General features: G+C 54.3%; 2 protein-coding genes across 3 annotated transcripts in view; both read right to left on the reverse strand.

The window, feature by feature from the left end:
• Window positions 1-15,721: 15,721 nt before the first annotated feature.
• FOXJ1 (forkhead box J1) lies at window positions 15,722-20,568 on the reverse strand. The gene is made up of 3 exons (XM_084750118.1): window positions 20,308-20,568; window positions 19,131-19,794; window positions 15,722-17,554 (listed from the first exon to the last, which is right to left on the reverse strand). The coding sequence occupies exons 2-3, from the start codon at window positions 19,626-19,628 to the stop codon at window positions 16,787-16,789; spliced, it is 1,266 nt and encodes a 421-aa protein (XP_084606244.1). The 5' UTR covers window positions 19,629-19,794; window positions 20,308-20,568; the 3' UTR covers window positions 15,722-16,786.
• An 895-nt stretch (window positions 20,569-21,463) lies between these two features.
• RNF157 (ring finger protein 157) overlaps window positions 21,464-24,386 on the reverse strand; it is a 73,801-nt gene continuing 70,878 nt past the window's right edge. The window contains exon 19 of one of the 2 annotated variants that reach the window (XM_084750113.1): window positions 21,464-23,861. In XM_084750113.1, coding sequence (XP_084606239.1) covers window positions 23,740-23,861 — 122 coding nt within the window. In that variant the 3' untranslated portion in view covers window positions 21,464-23,739. The remainder of the gene's footprint in view (window positions 23,862-24,386) is intronic. The other variant, XM_084750114.1, reaches the window with a different exon arrangement.

The raw sequence follows: 24,386 nt of genomic DNA on the forward strand, positions 1-24,386 counted from the left end.
CATACACAAAGAATAAATAAGTATAATTAAACCTTTTTAAAAAATTTTTTTTCCTTTGGTTTTTTGAGACAGGGTTTCTCTGTGTGGCCTTGGTTGTCCTGGACTCGCTTTGTAGACCAGGCTGGCCTCAAACTCACAGCGATCCGCATGCCTCTGCCTCCCAAGTGCTGGGATTAAAGGCGTGCGCCACCATGCCCAGCTAATTAAGCTTTTTAAATTTGTGTTTACAGCTATAAGTTGAGTTCTCTGAGCAAAGCGGTTTGAGCCAGGTCCTCCAAGTATCCGGGACACCATTATGGGAATCGTGCCGCCTTAGGGATGGGGTGAGAATCGTAACCGTCATGTGGGAGGACTGAAGGGCCTGGCCACGGTCCTGGTGGGGACTTCAACGTGGTAGCAGAAGGGGACTCAGAGCCAGGAAGAGGTTGCCTGGTCATCACAGGCAAAGGCTGGGATGGTGAAGCATCAGGCCAGGGGGCAGCCTGCTGGAGAGACCAAAGGCAAGGAAAAGGCCCCTCTCTTCACAGCTGACTGACACAAGGAGAGGGTCAGCCAGGCCACTGGGCTGATGGAGTCACCATGGTAACTAGAAAAAAACCAGATTGCCTTCCCAACTGCCTTCCAACTCCTGGCCTTGACTGTACACCGTTAAGTATTTAAAGGTAGTCAATAAACCTATTGCCAACAGTTAAGGGATACATGCATTAAAAAGCTAAATCTGGGGCTGGAGAGATGGCTCAGAGGTTAAGAGTACTGTCTGTTCTTCCAGAGGTCCTGAGTTCAATTCCCAGCAATCACATGGTGGCTCACAACCATCTCTAATGTGATCTGACACCCTCTTCTGGTGTGTGTATATGTAATAAATAAATAAAATACTTTTTAAAAAAATGCTAAATCTGGCAGGGCATGGTGGTGCACGCCTTTAAGGAGAGCCAAGGCTACACAGAGAAACCCTGTCTCAGAAGAAGAAGAAGAAGAAGGAAGAAGAAGAAGGAAGAAGAAGAAGAAGAAGAAGAAGAAGAAGAAGAAGAAGAAGAAGAAGAAGAAGAAGAAGAAAGCTAAATCTGAGGACACATTCCCTGGGTCCTAGAGACAGAGAAAGCAAAGGATGCTGGGTGCCCCCTTGAGGCATCCATGAACCTCTCTGAGAAACAACCACAAGCAGCACTAACTCATGTGGTTATCCTTTTCTCTTGTAGCCACAACCCGCCTCCAGCCTCCCGCCCCCACCGCTTACCTGGGGTAGGGCCAGGAGAGGGTCGTGGAGCAGAGACGACTGTGGGTTGGAAGGAGGACTGTGGGCAGCTGGGAGAGTATTACTTCCGGAGGTGCACTTTGGTAGAGGCCACAGCAGACCCACACACGTCACAGGGCAGGCAGAGCTCGGGCAGCTTTCTGTCAACTTGAACGAAGCAAGGATCATCTGGGAAGAGTGAACCTCAGTTGCAAAGATGCCACCCCTCACAGGATTGGTTTGTAGGCAAGTCTGTAGGCCGTTTTCCTGATTAGTGATTTATGTAGGAGGGCCCTGTTCACCGAGGGCAGTGCCACCCGTGGGCAGGTGGCCCTGAAGTGTCTGCCAAAGCAAGGCAGGAGGCAGCATTCGTCCACGTCATGTGCACCAGCTGCCACCTCCAACTTTCTTGTGTTTAGATAAACTATCATTTAGTTTCCTCGGAATCTGAGGGGGCTTTGGTGACATAAGCATCTTTACCCTCTGAGCCATCTTCTCCAGGATGGGGCTAATCCCTTCTTTCCCTTCCCTCTGTTCATGTATGTGTGGCATGTGTATATGAGCCTGCTTCTGTGGGTGCCTGTGGATACCGAGTCCTTAACCATGAGTTTGACTTAAGAAATCATCCTCTGGGGGCTGGAGAGATGGCTCAGAGGTTAAGAGCACTGACTGCTATTCCAGAGCTCCTGAGTTCAATTCCCAGCAACCACATGGTGGCTCACAGCCATCTATAATGGTGCCCTCTACTGGCCTGCAGGTGTACATGCAGACAGAACTTTGTATACATAATAAATAAATAAATAAATAAATAAATAAATCTTTAAAGAAAAAAGAAATCGTCCTCCAGCCGGGCATGGTGGCGCACGCCTGTAATCCCAGCACTCGGGGGGGCAGAGGCAGGTGGATCACTGTGAGTTCGAGGCCAGCCTGGTCTACAAAGTGAGTCTAGGACAGCCAAGGCTACACAGAGAAACCCCGTCTCGAAAAACCAAAACCAACCAAACAAGAAATCATCCTCTGCTGATCTTCAGCCTCAATCACTGAGGCAGGGTCTCTCAATCGAACCCAGAGCTTGTGAATATGGCTCGTTTAGCTGGCCAGCTTGCCCTAGGATTCCCTGTCCCTCTGCCTTTGAAGGCTGGGATTACAAGATGCCATGTCCAACTGGCATTTGTGTGGGTTCTGGGGATCTGAACTTGGGAATTTGGGTTTTCATTCTTGCAAGGCAAATGCTTTTTTTTAAAGCTTTTATTGATTCTTTGTGAGTTTCACATCATGCACCCCCATGCCGGTCATCTCCCCATCCCTTCATATCTGCCCTTCACACTTGCAAACTCTCCCCAAAAATAACACACACACACCAGAAAAACAAACCACAAGGAAATATCTCACTGTGGAAGCTGCAGTGTGTCCCAGTGTGTCCCACAGTATATAGTCCTCTGTCTACACATCTTCATTGCAATGAGTCATTGTCTGGTTTGAGGTCTCTGGCTTCTGTCCCACCATCAATACTGGATCCTCCCCCTTATTCTGTTGTTGTCCCGTGTCCCTTTCAAGCATCCCAACTGTTCGCAGATGATACAGATGTTGGGATGGGCCAACTCAGAACCCCGGATCTGGGCCTGGGTGGTAGCTGAGCTGGTCAGCCCACCAGCTCTCCCACATCTGCACCACCAGGGCCAGCTCTCCAGCGCTGCTCCAGCTAGCCCACCCAAGGCAGCCATAGGCAGGAGATAGGGTCAGCTCTTCTGCTCTCATGCCCTCAGGGCCTGCTCACTGGCACCCTCTCCTCCACAGCCAGCTCCACTCGGCTGCCCATTCATGGCCTGGAGCTCGCTCTCTTACGTGCTGCAGCCTGGGAGGAGCTGGAACAGCTAGCTCCCTCAGTCTTTTTTTTTTTTTTTTTTTTTTTTTTTTGGCTTTTCAAGACAGCCTTGGCTGTCCTGGATTTGCTTTGTAGACCAGGCTGGCCTCGAACTCACAGAGCTCTGCCTGCCTCTGTCTCCTGAGTGCTGGGATTAAAGGCGTGTGCCACCATCCAGCTGGCTCTTTCTACTCTTGCGCTCACACCCTCCAGGCTACCTTTAGGGCCAGCTTGATTTTGCTGGCAGGACAAATACTTTAACTACTGAACTACACCAGGCTGTTGTTGTTGTTGTTTGAGACAGGGTCTCACTGTGTAACTCAGACTGCCTTAGAATTAGTTTGATGGTGGCCTCAAACTCACAGAGATCCACCTGCCTCTGCATCCAGAGTACCAGGATTAAAATCATTTGCCACCTCAGGCTATTCGTCAAGACCAAGAACACTAAATTTCCTGGAGTGGTGGCTCACTCCTTTAAGTGACTGGCCTGGTTAGCCAGCAAACCCCTAGGGTCCTCCCCCTTTCTGGAGTTATAAACACATCCTATGCCTGGCTTTATGGTGGGTTTTTTGACCCATTTTTTTTTTTTTTTGGTGTGTATTTTTCGACCCTAGATCACTAATTGAGAAAATACCTCACAGCTGGATCTCACGGAGGCATTTCCTCAACTGAGGCTCCTTCTTCTGATGACTCTAGCCTGGGTCAAGCTGACACACAAAATCAGCCAGTACAGGCTTCAAGACCAGGCTACGTGGGCTCATGGTCCTAGCCCCCAGACGAGAGTGTACTACAGCCATTTTCCTAAACCACTATAGCTTCTAACTCTATTCTCTAAGTATGTAGGCCAGGGGCTGGAGAGAGGCTCAGTGGCTAAGAGCCCTGGCTGCTCTTCCAGAGGACCCAGGCTCTTCTATTCTTAGCGCCCACGTGGCTCTCTGTTCATAACCATGTGGATCTCCAGTTTCAGGGGCTCCAATGCCCTCTTCACGCCTCCATGGGTACCGCATACATGTGATGCACAGACATACATATAACACCCATACATACAACAAAAGAAATAACTCATATAGTTAGGCCAGCAGATGATTGTAGCTCCCAGTTCTCATCAAAGACACACACACACACACACACACACACACACAAACACACACACACACAAACACACACACACACACACACACATATATTTTTGGGGGGGGGACAGAGACTATAACAGGGATCCCAATTAATCAAAATGCGGAGAATAAGAGACTGTGGGGTGCCCAGTTCAACTGACACATATTTAATGGAACTCCCACACCTAAGGCTCTGGGAAAGTCACAGAAGAGGGAGTGGAAAGGTTTTAAGAATCAGAGGACCACCAGGCGTGGTGATGCACTTGGGAGGCGCAGTCGGATTTCTGTGAGTTTGAAGCCAGCCTGGTCTACAAAGCGAGGCCAGGACAGCCAAGGCTACACAGAGAAACCCTGTCTCGAAAAAAAACAACAACAACGCCCCCCCCCAAAAAAAAGAACCAGAGGACCAGGAAGACTGCTTCTAGATAGTGTCTAGATAGTTCCAGCCATGAACTCTCAGCAATATGGCTGCCTAAACACGGGGACACCAGATGGCACACCAATGTGGGTGTGAGAAAATTCAGAAGGTCTCACCCCTGGGGGAGCTGGAGGAGGAGAGTGAAGGGTGGGAACGGTGTAAATACGGTACCCAGGAATAAAATCCTCGGCTAAATTTAAAATGTAAATATAAGAAAAGTTCAAAGGAGAGGCCTGGTGTGGTGGCAAACACTGGGGCTGGGTTGGTCCCACATAGCAAGATCCAGAACAAGGCTTCATGGTGAGACCCTGTTTCGGCGGGGGTGGGGGGTGGGGGAGTTGGAAAGACAGTGGCTCTGAGTTTAATCCGCAGGTCATCACAGAAGGAAGGAGGGCATTGAACAGTTACTCAAACACTCCTTGGCACCGAAGGCCACCAGACATACACCCTGTTCCTGGTCCTGACCGCCATGCTCACTTAACTACACATCACCACGCGCACAGCACTCCATTCAGAGGCCACTTTATTTACACACGTATCCTTTCATGACCTCGCGCACTCACGCACGCTGGCTCACACCTCTATTTTTTTTTTTTTTCAGATCACGACCATTCCACTATTCCTGTATCCTGGGCTGGCTCTGGAACAATCCAGAAGGACAGGGGTTGGGGGAGGTAGCCACTCTGCTATGCCTCCCAGCCTCAGCAGTTTAGAGTCCGGCGGCCATCGCAGAGGGGAGACAGCAAGCAGGACAGCGACCACCAGGGGGCGCCCCTCGCCTGCCTTCCTTTGGGATAGAGAGGATGAAGGAAGGGGCGTGAGCCGGTAGGGGAAAACAAGCCCAGCCAGGAAACTAGAGAAACATCGTAGGGAATTGGTGCGATACTTGGGGAACGAGCGGCCCGCAGTCTAGCCCCGGCAGCCTTCTGGGTGCGCTGCGCGCCTTCGTAGTCGGTGATGGCTCCGGGCTCTCCTAGTCCGGCCGGTGCTGTGGGGCTCCCGCAGCCCAGGTGCAACCCCCGCCCACCCCACCCCACCCCGCTCTCACTCTCAGCCCTGGTGCAACCCCGTTGCAGTCCCCGGAGTTTTCCCATAGCCCAGTTGCAGCTCCCAGCCCGATCCCGCAACCCATTTGCGCCTCCAAGCAGGTTCCCGTAACGGTAACGCGCCACCACGCATTGAGGGACAGGGCTCCTGCTCCCAGAACGTGACTCAGCGCTTTCGCGAGCAGGGTTTGGCGGCGTCGGGTCCAACATACTCCTGAGGACCGGAGCCTCCTGGCTCCAGGCAGAGGGAAGGTTGCCAGGCCCCTGTGCAGGTTCATGAACCCAGCCAGGGCGTAACTAGTCTGTGTAGGTAGCGGGGGTGGGGGGTGGGGTGTGTGAGACAGGGGAATGCCTGCTAGCCAGGGGACAGGCCCCCTCTTCCTGCTGAGGTTACAGAAAAGTAAGTCCCATTGAGAATCTGGGGTTCACAGTAGGTCTATGTGATGCCAGTCAAGGAGGGACAAAGACTGTGGGGACTAGGTAAAGGATAAACAACCACAGGGGGATGGCAAGGATTCGAAGGATGGGAAGACGGCTCCCAGGAAGACACACTCTGGGAAATAAGATGTCTGTGTCCCCAGAGGACTGAGAACAGGCACCTGCTAAGACTGGGACGGCGCCTCGGAGGGGCAGACTGAGGTACAAGAATGTGGCCTCACTGTGGCCCAGCACAAGTGAAGAGGCCACATCAGTGCCCCAGGCACAAATGGAGGTGCTATGTCAGAGATGAGCCAAACTCAGGCAGGGGTCTCTAGAACCTGGGTCGGGTGCTGGGAAAGCTTGACATGGGCTGGCTGAGGGCCAGGTTTCCTCCTCCGCAGCAGAGAGAGAACTTCCGGCTCTTCCTCCCCCCCCCCCCCCCCCCCGCCACGCTTTCCTCCCTCCCCACCCGTGGTGGAAATGGGAGGCCTTATTCTCTCGAGCGGGAACCACCCTGAGGCAGGCATTACTTACTCTTGGGACCAAGGTTGGCTTTACTGAGAGTGTTAAGTGTGCCCTGCGTACCCACAGAGGCGTCTTCCAGCCTGAGGATTATCGAATGAATAAGTGAGTGCGTGAGTGAAGAATGATCAGAGAGGCCAAAGAAAGCTGTCAGTGTGCACTGCACATGGAAAGACATCGCGCACAACCAGCTGTCTTTAATAAAGGCTGTATTATTGTTTTACGGTTGTTTGGGACTGTCTTTGCATGTGGCCCAGGCTGGCCTAACTCATGGCCTTCCTTGGCTTCTATCCCAACTAATAGGAGCTTTAAAAGATAGCCAGGAAAGAGAGCTGGGAGGTGAGGCATGGGAGCCCCAGGCAGGGACATCCTCAGCCACCTCTGCATCTCTGTGCCTGCGTCTGTAAGTGACCCCGGAAGATTCCTGTGCCCCAGAGACTGAAGAGCCCTTCTCCCTTCTGCAGTGCCACCATCCTGTTACAGACAAGCACGGACCCCCTGTCTGGGGAGGTGGGCCTGCAGCCCACCAAAATCAAGATTTTAAGCCTGAGCTCTGTCAGAGGCCTGGCCAGCTAATGTGGTGACCTCCCCAGCTTAGGACTCAGCACAAGTCTTTCCCCCAAGAAGTGTGAGCTGCAGACCTGTATATCGTCAGGAGCCCCAAGGAGGGGGCTTTGTGCCTCAGAACAGGAAGGCGAGAGTCCTGGTCAGGCAGAAGGGAGACAGTGCCCGACACTCGTCCTACAAACCTGAGGAGTAGGAGCAACTATGAGGATGAAGTGGGAAAGGTGAGGGTCAGCCCCCAAACTGAGCTATAGAACCACCAGATAAAGGCTCGGGACCTGGGGTGGACTACAGGCTCCATGAGACTAAAGACGAAGAGAAGAGGAAGGAAGTCGGGAGATAAAAGTGCAGCAGTCCAGCGTGGCCCCTCATGGCGGTGCATGCCTACAGTGGCAGCACTGAGAAGGCACAAACCTTTGTTCCCAACACTCAGGAGGCAGAGGCAGGCGGATGGCTGTGAGTTCGAGGCCAGCCTGGTCTACAAAGCGAGTCCAGGACAGCCAGGGCTACACAGAGAGACCCTGTCTCGAAAAACAAAAACAAACAAACAAACCAACAAAAAGCCCGGCGGTGGTGGTGCACGTCTTTAATCCCAGCACAAGGGAGGCAGAGGCAGGCGGACTGCTGTGAGTTCGAGGCCAGCCTGGTCTATAAAGTGAGTCCAGGACAGCCAAGGCTACACAGAGAAACCTTGCCTCAAAACAAAACAAAACAAAACAAAAATTAAAATTTAAAAAAAGAAAACCAAACAGGTAGATGCAGGAGAATCAGATCAAGTCCTATTTTGCCATGTCATAAGTTCAAGGCCAGCTTGAGCCTTATAAAATCCTGTTTCAAAACAAAACAAAAGAGAGGTCTGGAGAGATGGCTCAGAGGTTAAGAACACTGACTGCTTCTCCAGAGGCCCTGAGTTCAATTCCCAGCAACCACGTGGTGGCTCACAGCCATCTATCCTGGGATCTGATGCCCTCTTCTGGCATGTAAGGTTTGCTTGCAGATACAGCACTCACATAAACTAAATCTTCAAAACAAAAAAACAAAACAAAACAGAAAAAATTAAAAGAGGGGCCAGCAAGATGGCTCAGCGGGTAAAGGTGCTGGTTTCACAAACCTGACAGCCTGAGTTTGACCCTTGGTACTTCTATAAATGGTAGAAAGAAAGAACAAGCTCTACAAGATGGCCTCTGACCTCCACATATGCACTGTCACAAGTGAGTGGTCCCTCCCCCATCTCTGTCTCTCTCTCTCACACACACACACTAACAATAAAATTAAAATTCAAAGAGCAAAATAAATCAATAAATAAATAAAATAAAATAAAATAAAATTCAAAAAGCAGGAAGAGGCTGGAGAGATGGCTCCGCAGTTACAAGCACTGACTACTCTTCCAGAGGTCATGAGTTCAATTCCCAGCAACCACATGGTGGCTCACAACCATCTATAATGTGATCTGATGCATACTGTATACATAATAAATAAATTTTTTTCATAATAAATAAATCTTAAAAAAAAAAAGCAGGAAGAGTTAAACTGAGTTGAAGGGCTGGGAATGCAGGCAAGAAGTAGAGTACTTGCCTCGCATTTGTGAATCCTAGATTAAATCCCCTGCATTATAAAAAACAAACAAGGAAATAAATAGCCTGGGTGTGGTGGCACACGCCTTTAATCCCAGCACTCAGGGAGGCAGAAGCAGGTGGATCACTGTGAGTTCGAGACCAGCCTGGTCTACAGTCCAGGACAGCCAAGGCTACACAGAGAAACACTGTTTCGAGAAACTCTGTCTTAAAAAACAAAAACAAAAAGAAAAAATTTTAAACCAAGAAGAGACTTGATACCCTATGAGCATGTACAGGGGGAGGAGGTCCCCCTCAGTCACAGTCATAGGGGAGGGGAGTAAGGGGGAAATGGGAGGGAGGGAGGAATGGGAGGATACAAGGGATGGGATAACAATTGAGATGTAATATGAATAAATTAATAAAGTATATTTATAAAAAGAAAATAAGGGGCTGGAGAGATGGCTCAGAGGTTAAGAGCACCGGCTGCTCTTCCAAAGGTCCTGAGTTCAATTCCCAGCAACCACATGGTGGCTCACAACCATCTGTAATAAGATCTGGTGCCCTCTGTACATGCAGACAGAACACTGTATACATAATAAATAAATCTTAAAAAAAAAAAAAAGAAAAAAGAAAAAAGAAAATAAATAAATACCTGAAAGAAGACTCACTAGCTACAGGTGGAAGACATACTCGAGGACAGTGGCCAACGAGACTGGGTAGCCATTGGACAGGCGTCATGCTGGGCAGATAAGAAGGGGTCCTAGGCCACTCATCTCCCACAAAGGACTGTGCTTCATGCGCAGAGCCCCAGGAATCCGGTTTCTGCTAGCAAATGGCCTCGTGATGCCACAAGGCTCAATAGCAAGGGTCTGTGCAGACCACCCTTCTGGAACCCAAATGTGTAAGCAAACAGCTGACCTGTGTCCGGCACCCAGGACCCCGGCCTTCCTCTCTCTCTGGAGCTGGGAATCCTGGCCTGACCTGCTACAGGGCTGCGTCTGGGCAGCTGGAAACGGGAGGTACCCAGGGGCTGGCCAGGCCTCCTGGTGCCCTGCGTCCCTCTCCATCTCCCGTCCCACTTCACCACAGACTTTCCCCAGCCCTCACACCCAGCTGTACTGCCCACCAACCCCTGCCACCCATGCGTCCTGCTGTCCATCACGGTGGCCTCACCTCACATCTGCATTCATTTTCATCCTTCTTGCCCCCTTGGCTTCCTGAGTTCAATTCCCAGCAACCACAGAGTGGCTCACGACCATCTATAATGAGATCTGGTGCCCTCTTCTGGTGGACATGAATACAATGCAGACAGAACACTGTATACACAATAAATCTTTTTTTAAAAAAATATCTGTGTTCTCCAATGGTCTTGGGAGACCTCTGTCAAAGGGTCATTCAACCCTCAAAGGGGTTGTGATCCACAGGTTAAGAACCACTGCACTTTGAGCTGGGCCCTCTCGTATCAGACAATTAAGAAAATGTGGGGCTGGAGAGATGGCTCAGGGTTAAGAGCACTGGCTGCTCTCCCAAAGGTCCTGAGTTCAATTCCCAGCAACCACATGGTGGCTCATGACCACCTACCACCTATACTGGGATTTATTTGATGCCTTCTTCTGGTGTGCATGAAGATAGTGTACTCATATACATAAAATAAATAAATCAATCTTTAAAAAAAAAGAAAGAGAGAACATGAGCTACAGACTTGCCTACAGGCCAAAATGAGCCTAGACCGTGTCAAGTTGATATTAAACTACCCAGAACACCCAAGATAATAGATCAGACCCAGGAGCCCTGGGCTCTGTTCTACTCCACTATACAGTGGAGTGGGGCTAAGAGAAGACAGCTGCCTTGGGCACAGCTCTGTCCTGGTGACGTTGTGGCCAGGGTACAAATGGGTGAATGGGCCACCTGCTGACACTGTAGGCTTGGACAGAGAGGGCCTGGTGCTTCCCCGCACCAGTAGGCTGTGGTTCCTACTACCCCCTCAAGATGGCTGCACCCAGGCCCTAGGGGATTGGAGGCCAGAAGGCCTGGGCCTTCCGCTTTCACATTTCCTTCCTTCCTTCCTTCTCTGACTCCTGTCTTCCACAGATTCCCGGCAGGGCCACCTCCTCGGTCAACACTCAAGGCCTCTTCCATAACTAAGGGTGTTGCAGGGTCAACAAGTGGGGCTTTTCCTTGCTTCTACAACAAGGCAGTGTGGGCGGGCCTCCAAGTCCTCCCTGGGCCTGGGTGATCTGGCTCCAGACCTCCGTGCACACCCTTGGGTCAAGCCAGTCCGTGCCCCCAGGAACCCGGTAGCAGTACCAAAAGCACTTTGCGAAGGCTGCTTAGCTGTTTTTCACCGCAACAATTCACTCGATCATACAACCTCTATCCCGCAGGCTGGCCACTGTGTAGGCTTGGGCAGGACGGACACGGTGTCTGTCTGCAGGGCTCTGCTGACAGAGGAACAGAGGGTGATACTAGTTTAAACCCACTTTGCCCTCCCTACGAAGTCCCCTTTACCCAGTTCCTTTCCGGTACTATTAGCCTAGGGCGTAACAGTTAGAGGGACGCTTGAGACTATGGAGAAAGGGCAGAGGGGGCAGGGCCACAGTTAGAGCCCCTGCGGAGAGCTTGGCAGGGAGAGAACATTGGTAACTTCCGGCCACAGCTTAATTCCGTGGACAAACAGAGGCCCTAGGAGAGCAGTTGGTGCTTTAGGTTTGCTTTGTTGTTGTTTGACGTTTGTTGGTTTTGAGACAGGGTCTCTCTACGTAGCTCTGGCTGTTGTGGAACTCACTGTGTAGACCAGTCTGGCCTCAAACTCACAGAGATCCTGTGGCCTCAGGTGTGTACCACCATGCCTGGACAAACCTACAGCACCCAGCATTCCTAGACAGTCCCCTATCCAAGGACTAAACCAGGCCCAACACTGCTTAGCTTCCTAGATCAGACAAGAAGGGTTCGCTCAGAGTGGAGGGCCTTAGCAGAGGTGGGGATATACAGGGTGGGCCAATGAGTTGACAGTGGCAGACCATGTCCCGTTCCTTGGGGGTGGGGGTGGGGGCTTGCTTTCCTAGGAGCTCAGCAGTGTTGCCTAGAACCTCGGAGGGATGCAGAACTGAGACACACCCCCCCCCCCACTCAGATATGGATGCTATGATGAGGTGGGGCCCTGGGACCACCCATTTAGGCCAGCAGGGGAGCTGCAAGGGCCAGTTGGGAAAGGCCACGGGTGTCCCTCTTGGATTACTGCAGAGTCAGAATCTGACCTTGTCAGGGCCAGTTGAGGCTCCCTGGCTTCTGGGGACACTGTCCTTTGAAGTGTCTTGCCCTGCTCCTGATGCAGAGCACACCGGGAACATTCAGGCCCCAGCTTGCCCGCCCGCCCGTCCAGGTGGCTCTGCCCCGTCTCACCTGGGAGAAGCCCAATGAGATGGGCACATGTCCCCTGGGAGGAAGGCAGTTGTCCTGTGCCCCCCTCCCCCACCCAGGGCTTCTGTGTACTTCATCCCCTGCTGAGCCGCAGCTCACACTCAACACAGCCTTGGCGTGGGTGGCTTACCCAAGTCCCCTCCCCGACATCTTCTCCTCCTGTGTCACCTGTGTTTTCTTTCTCCTCACACAAGAATGTGTCTGTATGACCTGGGCTGCTGTCCCATCCCATTGTTAACAAAGCAGCCCTTCCACTCCCCACAGGACAGGCCCAGGCCTGCCCCCGGGACCAGCCCACTACCCCCTGCTGGAGTTTACACCTGTTTACATTTGGGTCTCAGCCAAGGAGCGGCACCTGACTCCTCACTTCCTTCCTGTCCCTTCCCCTCTGTGCTGCCCAGTGCTGGGGGTGGGATCCATTAACGTTCTGGGGCCTCTCAGATCCAGTTCAGCTCTGAAGGGGCCTTAGCTAGAGACCACTAATGTTTAGATGAGTGGCTGGACCCAAGGTGTGCCTGTCCTATAGAACCCAGAGCCAACAGTGGGAGGCCTCCAAGCTCCAGGGTTGGAGCCTTGTTTCTGTTTGTTTGTTTGTTTTCTTTTTTTGGTTTTTCAAGGCAGGGTTTCTCTGTGTAGCCTTGACTGTCCTGGACTCACTTTGTAGACCAGGCTGGCCTCGAACTCACAATGATCTGCCTGCCTCTGCCTCCCAAGTGCTGGGATCAAAGGTGTGCGCCACCACGCCTGGCTGCTTGAAGCCTTTCTTATGGCCACCTCCCGTTGTATTCTCAGCTGGTAGTGGAGAGGACATATGGATGAGGAGAAGTGGGGGGGGTGAGGGGGGGTGGGGGGTGGGGGGGTGGGGGGGTGGGAGTAGGATGGACATCTGGGAGCAAGAAGAGTGGCTCCTTGCTTTGGGGAAGGACTTTCCCCAATACATAAAAATAGAGGATTTCAGGGGCTGCAGAAGTGGGGTTTGTAGCCTGGAATTAACAGGCAGCTGGGCTGATGGTGCAGGCCTCTGATACTTGGGAGGTCACAGGCAGCAGGAGGTGGAAGACCAAGACCAGAGTGAGCAACTTAGTGAGACCCTGTCTCAAAAATGCAGAAAGCGTGGGGGTGGGGTGGGGGTGGCAGGGGGGGGGTGTCTAGCTTGGTGGTAGAGTGTTTGCCTAACGTGTGTGAAGTCCTAGGTCCAAACCCCACGACAACGACGATGACAACAACAACAGGCAAATTGAAAAATATTAAAACAAACCCATAAGTGTTGTGAAAAAAATGGACCCTTCGTGTACGGTGGAGGGAAATATACGCAGACCAGCTCTCATGAAAAACAGTGCCTCAGATAAGCCAATAAATCAATAAAAAACCAGACACAAAAGTGCCCTGTGTCCAGCAGTCCAACTCCTGAATAGATGTGGAAGAGGAAGAGCCTGTCCTGAGAGCACAAGGCCTGAGCACCAACCCACACAGCTCAGAGGTCAGAAAAGACAGCTAGTTGAGTTGTAGGCTGGTGGCGCTGGCGCGGCAAGGTGCTGTTGGGCAGATGTGGTTTAAAGAGCTCTGTGGCCTGGGTAGCGTTACGTGCGCTTCCTAGTTTTAGGAAAGCGCCCACGGAAGTGTTTAGTGGTAATGGGCACCGTGCTTGCCAGTTGGTGCTTGGTGACACTCCGTTTATTTTGGTTGAGATTACACTGAACCTATAAATGAAATGAGAGGGCTCAGGGCTAAGAGGGCTTGATCCCATAGGCACGAGGTCCTGAGTCTGTGTCCTGAGCGCCCATGTCCAAAGCTGGGTGTTGCTGCAATGTGCCTGCAGCTCTACACAGCGGAGGGAGACAGGTCTATGGCGAAAGAACTTGCTGGCTTCTGGCCTCGCTGACGACGCACTGAGATGTAGTTCCATGAGAGACCGTCTCGAGCAATGAGGCAGAGTGATGAAGGAAGGAAGACACCACTGTCCCACCCTGGAGAAGACAGGTGCCCCACCCTCACCCCCAGTGCAAACCCTCACATGCAGGACTTAACAGGAGATGTATGCCAGGCCCCGTTAGAGATTCTGATTGGTCCAAGGTGTGGCCTGGGCATCAGCATTTTCGGGAATCCACAAATCATGCATCTTTAGTCCTTGGCCTTGTGTTCACCCAAGGCGCGGTTGCTTGCCCCAGCCCTTGCCTTTTCTTTTCCCCAGCATAGGCCCAGGGCAGGCAGTAGCACCCAATCCTGGGTGTGCCCAAATTGGCCTGGGCCAAAGGTTGATCCTAGAGGCTAACGGAGAAGGCTGGAGCTGCCTTTGTTCTTTTAACGTGGTGGCCTGTAGAGAGGAGGGGGGGGTGATGGAGGGAGCCGGAGGGAGGGAGGGGGTACAGCAGAGACTGGGGTTTGGGGGGGGGCAAGGCCCCAGCCAGCCTGCCCTGCTGGGTGTGAGCCCTTCAGGAATATTTGGAATAATTAGCAAGTGAAAGCAGCGTGTTGGGCCCCAGGAATGCCAGGCTGGCCTCAGGCCAAACTCAAGGACTGAGGAAGGAAGAAAGGGATGAAAGGAAGGAAGGAAAAGGGCTCCTGGGAGGCTGGGCAGGATTGCTCGGGACAGCGCCGGGCAACGCAGCTCTTCTCTGTGTGTTGAGTGCGTGTGAATGATGCTGCTCATAGGTGGAGCTGGGCACAAGGGTGCTATGTAGGGCTGAACTGTGTGTGTGTGTGGGGGGGCGGGGTGGTAGAGAAACAGGTCTCAGGAGATCTAAAATGAGGGGACTGAAAGGTACGGCCTCATGGCCATCCAGACACACACACCCTGTTTTGGTTTTTTTGGCTTTTGAGAAAGGGTTTCTTCTCTGTGTAGCGCTGGTTGCCCTGGACTCCTGGTAGATTACACTGGTTTCGAACTCACAGTGACCCACCTGCCTCTGCTTCCCCAGTTCTGGGATTAAGGTGTGCTGCCACCACACCCGGCCTACACACACCCTGTTTTACCACCTGAACTCTGGTAGCCTGGACCTTCATAGCTGGGAGGGCAAGTGTCAGCACTGAGCCTTATTTTTAAAGTGGCTTCCGCCTCCCCACGCCTGAACCAGGCTGGTAAATACACATCACAGAAGACTATGGGGCCATGAGGCTCCTCTGACCTCACACCCTGTCCCTCCAGGAAAGGACTGAAGGAGGGGTGTGCTGGAAGGAGTCCCGGGACTCTCGGGCAGGCAAGTCTGGGCAGGCCCTCATGGTGGGGGATGGCTTGAGCCAGGGCACACTGGCCTTTGTGAGTCCTTGAGGGGAGGTGGGGCCAACCTCCACCCTGTCTCTTGTTCCTCTGGGCCTGCAGGCTCAACTCTCCCATGTGCAGGCGAAGGTCCTGAGGTGTGGAATGCAAGGGCTCCTGAGAGAGCCATCCTTTGGCCCTTTCCTCCCTAGGGACCTAGGTTGACAGGAGACCATCTGCAAACCCTCTATGCCTCATTTTCCTGGCCGTTGTTCCTCTCTTGACGTTAAAAAAGAAGCCTATCAGCCTTTCCTCACAGAGCTACCACATTTGGCTCTTGCCGTTCTCAAAGAAAGCTGGAAGGACGACCATGTTTAGATTTTATTTTTTATTTTTGAATTTTATTTTGCAAAAAAAAAAAATTTATTGTAAAGAACTTTACATGAAAAAGGTTAAGTTGCCCCACGTGGAGGGTAGACACAGGTCCCAGCCCCAGGGGTCAGTGTGGAGCAAGATTTGATCCCCCAAATGCAGATGGGGGCATAGGCTCCACTTCCTGGTCCCAGGGTTCCCGGCAAGCTGGGCACCCGTCCCAGTTAAGCCTTAGCTCTAACTATACTCACTATATTAGCCTTCCCTCCCCACCTCCCACCGAGCAGCTTGGCTGCCCCTGCCCCAACCACCCCAAACCCCAACTTCCTGTTGCTCTCAGCCTCAAGTCAGGCTCAAAGGTTTGCAGCCTCCTTTCTGCTGGTGATGGGCCAGGAAAAGGTCCCAGAGGACTTAAAGAGACCGTCTTGCCCCATCTTGCTGCCCCCTCCCTACCTCTGCCTCCTCTCTCTGTTCCCTTCCCCAGTCTCCTGCCACCACTCTCCCTAGCCAAGGCGGCTGAGGCCCCTGGGAAAGCTCTGCCGGGAGGGGCCTCTAGGGAGTTAATTTGCTGTCATCTAATTAAGCCTTGTTGTACCTGGGAACTTTCTCTGGGTAGAGACCCGGGGAAGCAGCAGAAGTGGGTGAGAGAAGCAACACTTTGATGAGGGCCCTGTTCAGTTCCTCCCTGGCCTGGCAGGACCCCATCCAGGTTTCAGCTCTCACAGTGCAGGGGGCAGGGGGCAGGGGGCAGGGGGCAGGAGGGAGGGTGATCTTGACAATTCTTGGGCTTGGGGGGAACATGGGTCAATGAAACACTGTGTGTATGGGTGGGATGCGGGGAGGCAGCAGATTTGATCCTGGGCTCTCAGTTTCCCGTCCTCTGGGCTTAGACATGAGGACAACCCCAGCTGGCAGCAGTGTGGCCTCGGGAAGCAAGCCTTCAGAGACCTGGCCCAGTCCCTGCCAGGGTGCCGAGATGTCCACTGGCCTGTCTTGGGAGGCAGCAAGTTCTGGGCCCTGACCTGGGCGCTGTCTGGAGATGGGGTGGGGCCTGACCTTTTACAAGAAGGCACCCACACTGGCCCAGTCCTGCAGGTCAGCGGCCAGGGTGGCATCCCCTGCTTCAAAGAGGGGCTCTGGGGGTAGGCAGCCACTGCTACCCTCATCCCAGGGGTGCTGGAGGAAGGAAGTGGCCAAGAAGGTCTCGTCAAAGTCTAGGCTGTCAGCGGCCTGTTCCACCGGAGGGCCCCAGGTAGCGGGGCAGTCGATGTGGCGGCCATGGACAGTAAGGTCCACGTCTCTGTGTGAGGCAGGGCTCAGCGGGGGGCTCAGCTCTAGGCCCTCCAGTGCGCTCAGCTCCTCACCCAGAGTGCCAGCCTCAAAGATGGCCTCCCAGTCAAAGTTGCCTTTGAGGGGTTCCAGCTCACCCTGCTCCTCCTGGGTCAGCAGCAATGTGCTGGGAGGCCGAAGGACCTTGGCCACCCTCTTGGGCAGTGGCTGCTTTCGCTTATGCCCCAGCCTGCCCTCCCCTGTGCTCCAGGCCCCCTCCCCTGTGGCCTCCTCAAACTCCTGCAGCAGCTGCTGGGCCTCGGTGTTCACGGTTAGAGGCCCACCCCAGGGGGCAGTGCTGGGTTCCTGGGAGGCCTGTCGAGCAAAGGCAGGGTGGATGTGGACTGGGGGCAGCCTCCGTTTCTTGAAGGCCCCGCTGAGCAGGCGCTCTGCATACTGGGGGTCAATGCGCCAGAAACCCCCTTTGCCGGGCTCGTCTTTCTCTCGAGGCACTTTGATGAAGCATTTGTTCAGGGACAGGTTGTGGCGGATCGAATTCTGGATACAGTGAGAGAACAAGAGGAAGAGAAAACGCACAGGGGTCAGAGGGAAGGGCTGTGCAGTGGCACCCAGAGCCTCTCCTGCACGGGGAGAGGGGTCGATCCACTCCAAGCCCTTGACCAGGCAGCTGTAACTCTGGGACTCTGGGACACCAGCCACAGGGCATGAGGAGCCCGGAGTGCATGGGGGGGGGGGCGCTTTTGTTCTCTGTTGCTGGGATATCTGCCTGCTCAGTCATCCGAGAGCTGAGCCACAGGGTGGCTCTCAGTGCCACCCTGTCATCCTCCCTCCCTCCCTTACCCTGCTGCTTGCAGGTCCTGGCCAAAGCCCTCAGCTCCCCCACGGCCTGGACTGCCCCTCTGCCTGGCTGTTTCCTTCTGTTTGTGAAGTGGGTGGGTTAAGGGAGGGGGCTGGGTGGCCAAAGATTGTGTGTGTGTGTGTGTGTGTGTGTGTGTGTGTGTGTGTGTGTGTGAGATTTAGTGGCTCCTTGTTTGTTGAGCCAGCCTCTGGCCTAGTCCTTTACCCCCCACAGCCTTCTCTTCCCACCCAAAAGTCAGTTGATTATTACCCAGCCAAGCGCAGAAGGCTCATTCCTGGGACCTGAGTTGGCACAGGCCTTGAGTAGGGGAGGGGGACTGTGATCCTGTCCCCTGCCTCTTTGGGTGCTTCAGGGAGGGAAGAGCGTGTAACCTTAGCCTCAGTCCCCACCGGCTGGATCCTGACACTGAAGATGTCCAAAGGACTGTCTCCTGAGCCTTATCTGGCCTTGTCTGTGCTTGGCCACTTGCTTCCTTTCACACCACACTGGAGTGCAGGGACCCAGGCTAGGTTAGCAAGGCAGGTAGGTGGTGAGTGAGTGCCCCTTTGGCCAGCGAGGCTGGGATGTGCCCACTGGCTGCTTTGTGCCAGGTTCAGGAGTTTTAGAACCTGAGGCCGTTTGCAGCAGCAGCAGTGGCAGCAGCGCCCCTATGGAAAGTACCTGGCTCAGGTAATTGCCCCCCAAGGGAGGCTGGCTGGGGGTGGGGGAGGGGAGGCAGGAAACTGCGGAGGAGTTGAGGTAGGAGGCTGGGTCAGTGGTTTTAGAATGACCTCATGACCCCTCCCCTCTGGAGACTTATTTCGCACCCACAGTGCTCGGCTCTGGGTGCTCCTCTCTGTCCTCCTCTCTGGACGAAAAGGAAAAGGCAGGGCACAGAACTTGGCAGGGAGACCACCGGGCTTCCATTTCGGAGTCTGGTTCTGACAAACTGTTCTCGGACAGAACATTGTCTAGGAATTCTGGGACATGGGACAAGAATGTGCCTTAGCGTTAAATCCACACAAGAGGCTACACGGGGCCTGCAGGATGAATCAATGTGCCCTACTGGTCCCTCTTCCTAGAACTTCAATGTTTGTACCCACAAAGCCCTGTCTCCAAAAGGGAGGAGCGTTTCCAGAACTTGTCAGGAACTCTCTCTTGAGAGGCCTGACCTCACTGCCAGATGTCTCCTTAAGCCTTACAGATCTGGTACGTGAGTCTGGCCAAGAGCCAGAAAGAGGGGGTGGCCACCACCCGGCACCTCTTCTCCCCTACCTGCCAGGTGGGATCTGCATGGCGGAAGTAGCAGAAGTTGTCTGTGATCCACTTGTAGATGGCCGACAGAGTGATCTTGGTGGCCTTGCTGGCCTGCATGGCCATGCAGATGAGAGTGGCATACGAGTAAGGCGGCTTGACATGTGGGTTGGTGGCATAGTCCACGTCGTCAGGAGGCGGGGCCTGCAGCCCCGGGGGCGCGCTTCGAGAAGTGCAGGACGACGTGGGCTTGCCAGGTGTGTGAGGCTGCCCAAAGCAGGCAGGGTCTGCCGCCAGAGGTGACCCGGGCGCCACGGAGCCCGGCACTTGGTGGTAGCTGTGGGGGTCGGTGCCCCCCGGGGGCAGAGTGGGGGCCTTGGCATTGAGAATGGAGAATTCCTGAAGCCATTGCAGGCTGGTCAGGCTGTCATCCAGGGCGTCCGGCTCCTCCATGCCGCCCTCCGGCCCGGCCTCCTCCCCAGGCCCTGCTCCGCAGAGGCGCAGCCAGCTCTCCGCCATGTCTGCGGGGACTCTCCGAAGGGGCGGTCAACATCCACAGGCTGAGCTGGGGTGGCCCGCCGCGGCCTCCGGCCCGCTGGTACTGGATGCTCCAGTTACACAGCCTCCAGAACACTCACTTCCATTCCGCGACCCGGGGGGTCACCTCCGAATACGAATGTGGGGCCTGTGGGAACACCGCGGAGCTGAGCACTCTTTTCCCCTACCCCGAGGCATAAGGGTGCGCCTTAGTCGGGGAACCCCTCACTTTCCTCCCGGCAGCCTGTGGCAAGGTCTGGGAAACACAGAGCCTTGGTCTGACCCCACGTCTCCACCTCTCTCCAGCTGCCCTTCTAAGGTTCACTGGCCACAACGAGGGAAGAGGGTAGAGAGGCCCCATCTAACTCTTTTTCCCCAGAGAGTGAGAAACTAGGATCACACCCTCATAGTCCAGGAGGGCAGTACGACGCGGCTGGGGCAAGGGAAGGCATCTGATCCTTGGAAAAAGGTATTAAGATGAAGGGTCTCAGGCAAGGAAGGTCTCAGGACCGCGGTGTGAAGGGGCATGAGGCGATCTCCCTGAAACTCTTCAGATTTCAGTCACTGGCCCTACTACTTCTATGGGCGACCGATGGAATGGATAGCCAGCAGGTCCCGACGCCCTCCCATCCCGTGGTCCACAGCCCTCCCAGTCCCTTACCTGGCTCAGAGCGCAGCCGGGCCTGAGGAAGGTTCTGGAAGAAGTTCCTCCCACCTCCCGCGGTTCTGTCCCCAGCTCGAGGGTTCTGCTGGCGCCCCTCGTCGCCCCCCCTTCGCCCGACGGCGCTTCTGTGAGCGCCGACGGCCCGGGGACCGGCATTAAGTAGACGCTCGGAAGGCTTCTCCTGCTGCCATGGCGACGCTCCGCCCCCATAAACAGCTTCGGCTGCTTTCATTGGCCAGCACGTCTCCAAGGAGACCGCGGGCCCTTGCTGCTCCTGTGGCGGCAACTCTCTGGAACTCCCTCGTTCTACCGCCCTCTCCCGCGCCACCCAGCCCCCTACCCGCCACCGAAATCCGGCTCTGTGATTCCCGCCCGTGGTCCCCGCGCTGGGTCGCACCGCGGGCGCTCCAGGCCCCGGGAACCCCTCCCCCACGCTTCGGGTTTGACCGCTACGGGGACCGAGCCCCGGATTCTGCAGACCAAGTCTGGGGAACCATGCCCTTGGCGTGTTTCCCCTCACTGGACTGCCAGTGTGGCCTTTGTCTGTTTCCCGGGGCCTTTCCCTGATCCCCGAGTGTCTTCTCTGGTGTCCGCAGGCAAGTCTGACTCTCTGATGCCACCTGTCGCTTATATCCGCAGAAACGGCCACACAGATCGCAGACACACCGAGGCGGGTAGGGTAACCCAGCGTCTCCCGGTAAGCAGCTCGCCAACTCGCCCTGCTCAAGTTCCTGGAAGCTGGCATTTCATGGGCATCTGCCTAGATGCCTCCTCCTTCCTGACAGCCTAGGAAGCAGAGCCGGTGGCTAGAAACAAAGCCACAGCGGGCCTCTCAGAAAGGTTATTTGTTCTACTAATTTAGTCAGGGACTGGTTAAGTGACAGGAAGTAATAAGTATAGGGACTCTGGGCCCTTGCTCTCTCTGCTGCCATCAGCTTTGGGGTTCTTTAATAATTGAGGAGCTGCGGGAGTGGAAGGTCTCCGGTTTAAGGCAGCTGCAGAAGCAGATAGGGCCCAGCCAGGCGTGGAGCTGGGGGTACCCAGACCTGCAGAAATTTCTGCCTCACCCAAATCCTTGAGTAAAAATACTAAAGAGTATCCCAGCCACTTGGACAGAAACGTTCGCAAATGAATTCACTTTGTAGTTAACGGCTCCTGTGCCCCTGTAAACAGTTTAATTCACTTTTAAGAATCATGCAGCAATCCATAAATATTGCATCTTGATGTCCCCACTGTAGTGTGCCCACAAGTGTACTCCCAAGTGTGAAGGGTACACAGATAGCACAAACAGCATACACACGCACACTTGCACACACCAGGTGTGCAGGCCCTAAAACAAAGTTGAGCAACCAGCATGCCAACACCAGGTGGACAGGGCTAGCTCTCCAGTGAGATGGCTTAGTGTTTGGGTCTGTGGCCAGAAGCTGCCACAGGGGGTAAAACTCTTGTGGGATGAAAATAGGCAAAAAGAGGTGGAAAAGTGCAGACGCAGTGTGGTGAGGAGTCAAGGGCACCAGAAGAAGGTCCCCATCCTGCTCTTGGACAAATCCTGACAAAGGGACTGTTTCCACAAGATGGACTGGGTTGAGTGTGGCAACTTGAGGGGGTCCACCCCTGTGAGTGGGATATGTAGCTTGCCAAGAACTAAAAGGATAGAGTGAGGGGTAGAACTGAGGGAGGCGGAGGAAAGGGAGCTCAGGCTGCGTGAGGACTTGCTGAGGTGGAGAGGGAAGGGCTGGTTATGGCTCTTCTTGAGGGCTCCTGGCCACTGTGGCTAATGTTTACTTGAATCTCCTTCATCTCAGCTGTGTCCGTCCCCCTCCTAGGTCACACCACACTGTGAATACTGTTCACCTACTGCCTGCCAGGGGAGGTGGCGGGTCTGTGTGCCCTCGCCCAGGCTAAGGGAAGGTCCGGTTGCTTCTGCTTCCTTCTCTTGAGGAAGTGTGGTCATCACTCAGCTCACACTGGTGTAAATCCTAAGTGGGGATGCTGGAGGAAGGAACAGACATCAAGCAGGGCTGGCAGAGTGCACAGGGCGTTCGGAAAGGGCGCACATGGGCTCTCAAGCTGAGCCTCCCTCTAGCTGTGTGATTGCCTCTGCAACCACACAAAAGGGACAAAGGACAGCGGCGTAGTGGTATCGGCCTGTAATCCTAATGCTTGGGGCAGCACAGGCAGGAAAATCCGAAGTTCAAGGTCGTCCCCAGCTACTTAGCAAGTTGGAGGCCTGCCTCTCCACCCCCCACCCCTACCCCACTTCCCAAGGATCTTGGGCACTGGTGCGTTTCTGAAAGCTTTTCTAGGACCACACTTTGCAATTCTAAGCTCCTGATAGCTCACCCTCTTAAGTAACTGTTTCTAATCTCGATCCCAAGCCATCTTCCTGTTCCACTAAACTACCTTTTCCCAAAAGCCAGTAGATAGGCATCTACTTAAGAGCTATGTGAAATCCACTGAGCTGTGGCACCTAACAATTTCTGCCAGTTTGCTGTCATGGCTTTGTCCGAGCGCTGACTGGACGGCATCCCTGAGCACTGGGGAGCCCACGGAGAGTCCGCACCTCTTGTTTATCAGATCTGAGAGGCAGGGGAGGAACACACTAGGGTAGAGAGGCCTTCTTGTCTTCTGGTCCCCAGGTGACCACAGCGGGCCCCAGAGCCTCCAGCACTTCCTTTGGTGTTCCTGTGCAGCAGTTTGAGAAGCAGTGGTCCACAGCTCATAGCCTTGTTCTTCGGATGTGAGAAAGGGTGGTGGGTTTGAGACAACCCCTCAATGAGTGTAATGAAGGTGCAATACGGTAAGAGTCAGCCCTAGCACTGCACAGAGGTGGCCCAGCAGGCCTTCAGGACTGTACCTGAGGAGGAGAAGCCTTGCAAGGGTGGTCATCCTGACTGGGGCCACAGGAGGTGTCGGGGAGCAGCTCTGTTACCAGCTCTAGCTTCCGACCAACCCTTTGGCTGCCACAGTCTCCCTTAGGCTGAGTAAGGAACTCCTGGTGTCCAGGGAGGCCAGAATGTGGCTGGCCTCCCTCAGCAAGCCAGCTCCCTACCACCTCAAGTTAGGTTTCCAACTATGAGGTGCCAGAGGCCAACACCTGTCAACAAAGCTGCCAAAATCCTTCAGTCTTCTTGGTCTCCCTCAGAGGAGAGAAGGTTCCAGGAACAGCCAGCCCTGACCCTCCGCTCAATGGCCACTGGGACTGGCTGGTGCTACGGTTCACTGAGGGGCATCAGCTCACAGGGAGGAAGGCTCCGGGTTCTTTCTGAGCGGGTACGAATCATGGTTACAGGAGGTGAGGATGGTGGAGGGTTGCACGCCATCCTCCCTTCATGTGAGTTTCAAGTCCACACGTCTTGTTTTAGATGTCCAGAAGTCCTGCAGTCCCGTGAGGACGGGGGAGGAGCCCAGGTACGGGTGTGGGTGCCCTCAGACAGCCAAAGGATCCCATACACAAGGCCTGTTCTCCTCAGGGTCCTCCAGGCTGCTAGACGATGAGCGCCGGCCCTGGGCACTGCGACAGGTGACAGTGTTATCATGTTGCCAGGTGCCTGGAGAAGGAAAAAAATGGAGGTTATGGGAGCCGTACCTTAGGGCAAGGATCTCCAGCAGGGCTGCGCACGAGTCAACACAGAACCTGGCAGGATGTGTGTGACCTGAAACTAATGAGCGCAAGAGTGGGGAGAAGCAGGTGCTGACGTGTAGTGGGGCTGCTCCCCCCTAACTCGGTGCTCACTGCCTGTGACCCACCGGCACGCAGGGACACTCATGTTCTTTGTTCACTTGGGATGGTAACTACTTGGTTCTGGACTTTGGGGATGCTAGGAGGCTGAGCTGAGCTGAGAGAGCACTTGTAACCTGCAGCCTCCGTGTTTGCTGTGGAGCCAGCGGGTGGGAAGGGGTTGGCAGCAGGGCAGGGCCAGGCAGAGTGTGGGCCCTCCCCCTGTATCTCTGCTTCTCATCTCTTCCTCACCTGAGCACCCTGTGGCTCCAGGAGGCTGTTTAGCACACTTACCTCTCCCCTAGTCCCTGGCTACCTCTGCACCCAAAGTGGAGACTCACCCCTGACCTGTCTG

This window comes from Acomys minous (genome assembly GCF_964271855.1).
Source record: "Acomys minous genome assembly, chromosome: 12".
NCBI classification, from domain to species: Eukaryota; Metazoa; Chordata; class Mammalia; order Rodentia; family Muridae; genus Acomys; species Acomys minous.

Excerpts from the sequence above, each read along its gene's own strand:
- FOXJ1 (XM_084750118.1), bottom strand. The coding sequence starts at position 19,628 with ATGGCGGAGAGCTGGCTGCGCCTCTGCGGAGCAGGGCCTGGGGAGGAG. Across the intron at positions 17,555-19,130 it reads ATGCAGATCCCACCTGGCAG|AATTCGATCCGCCACAACCT; the intron begins GTAGGGGAGAAG and ends CACTGTATCCAG.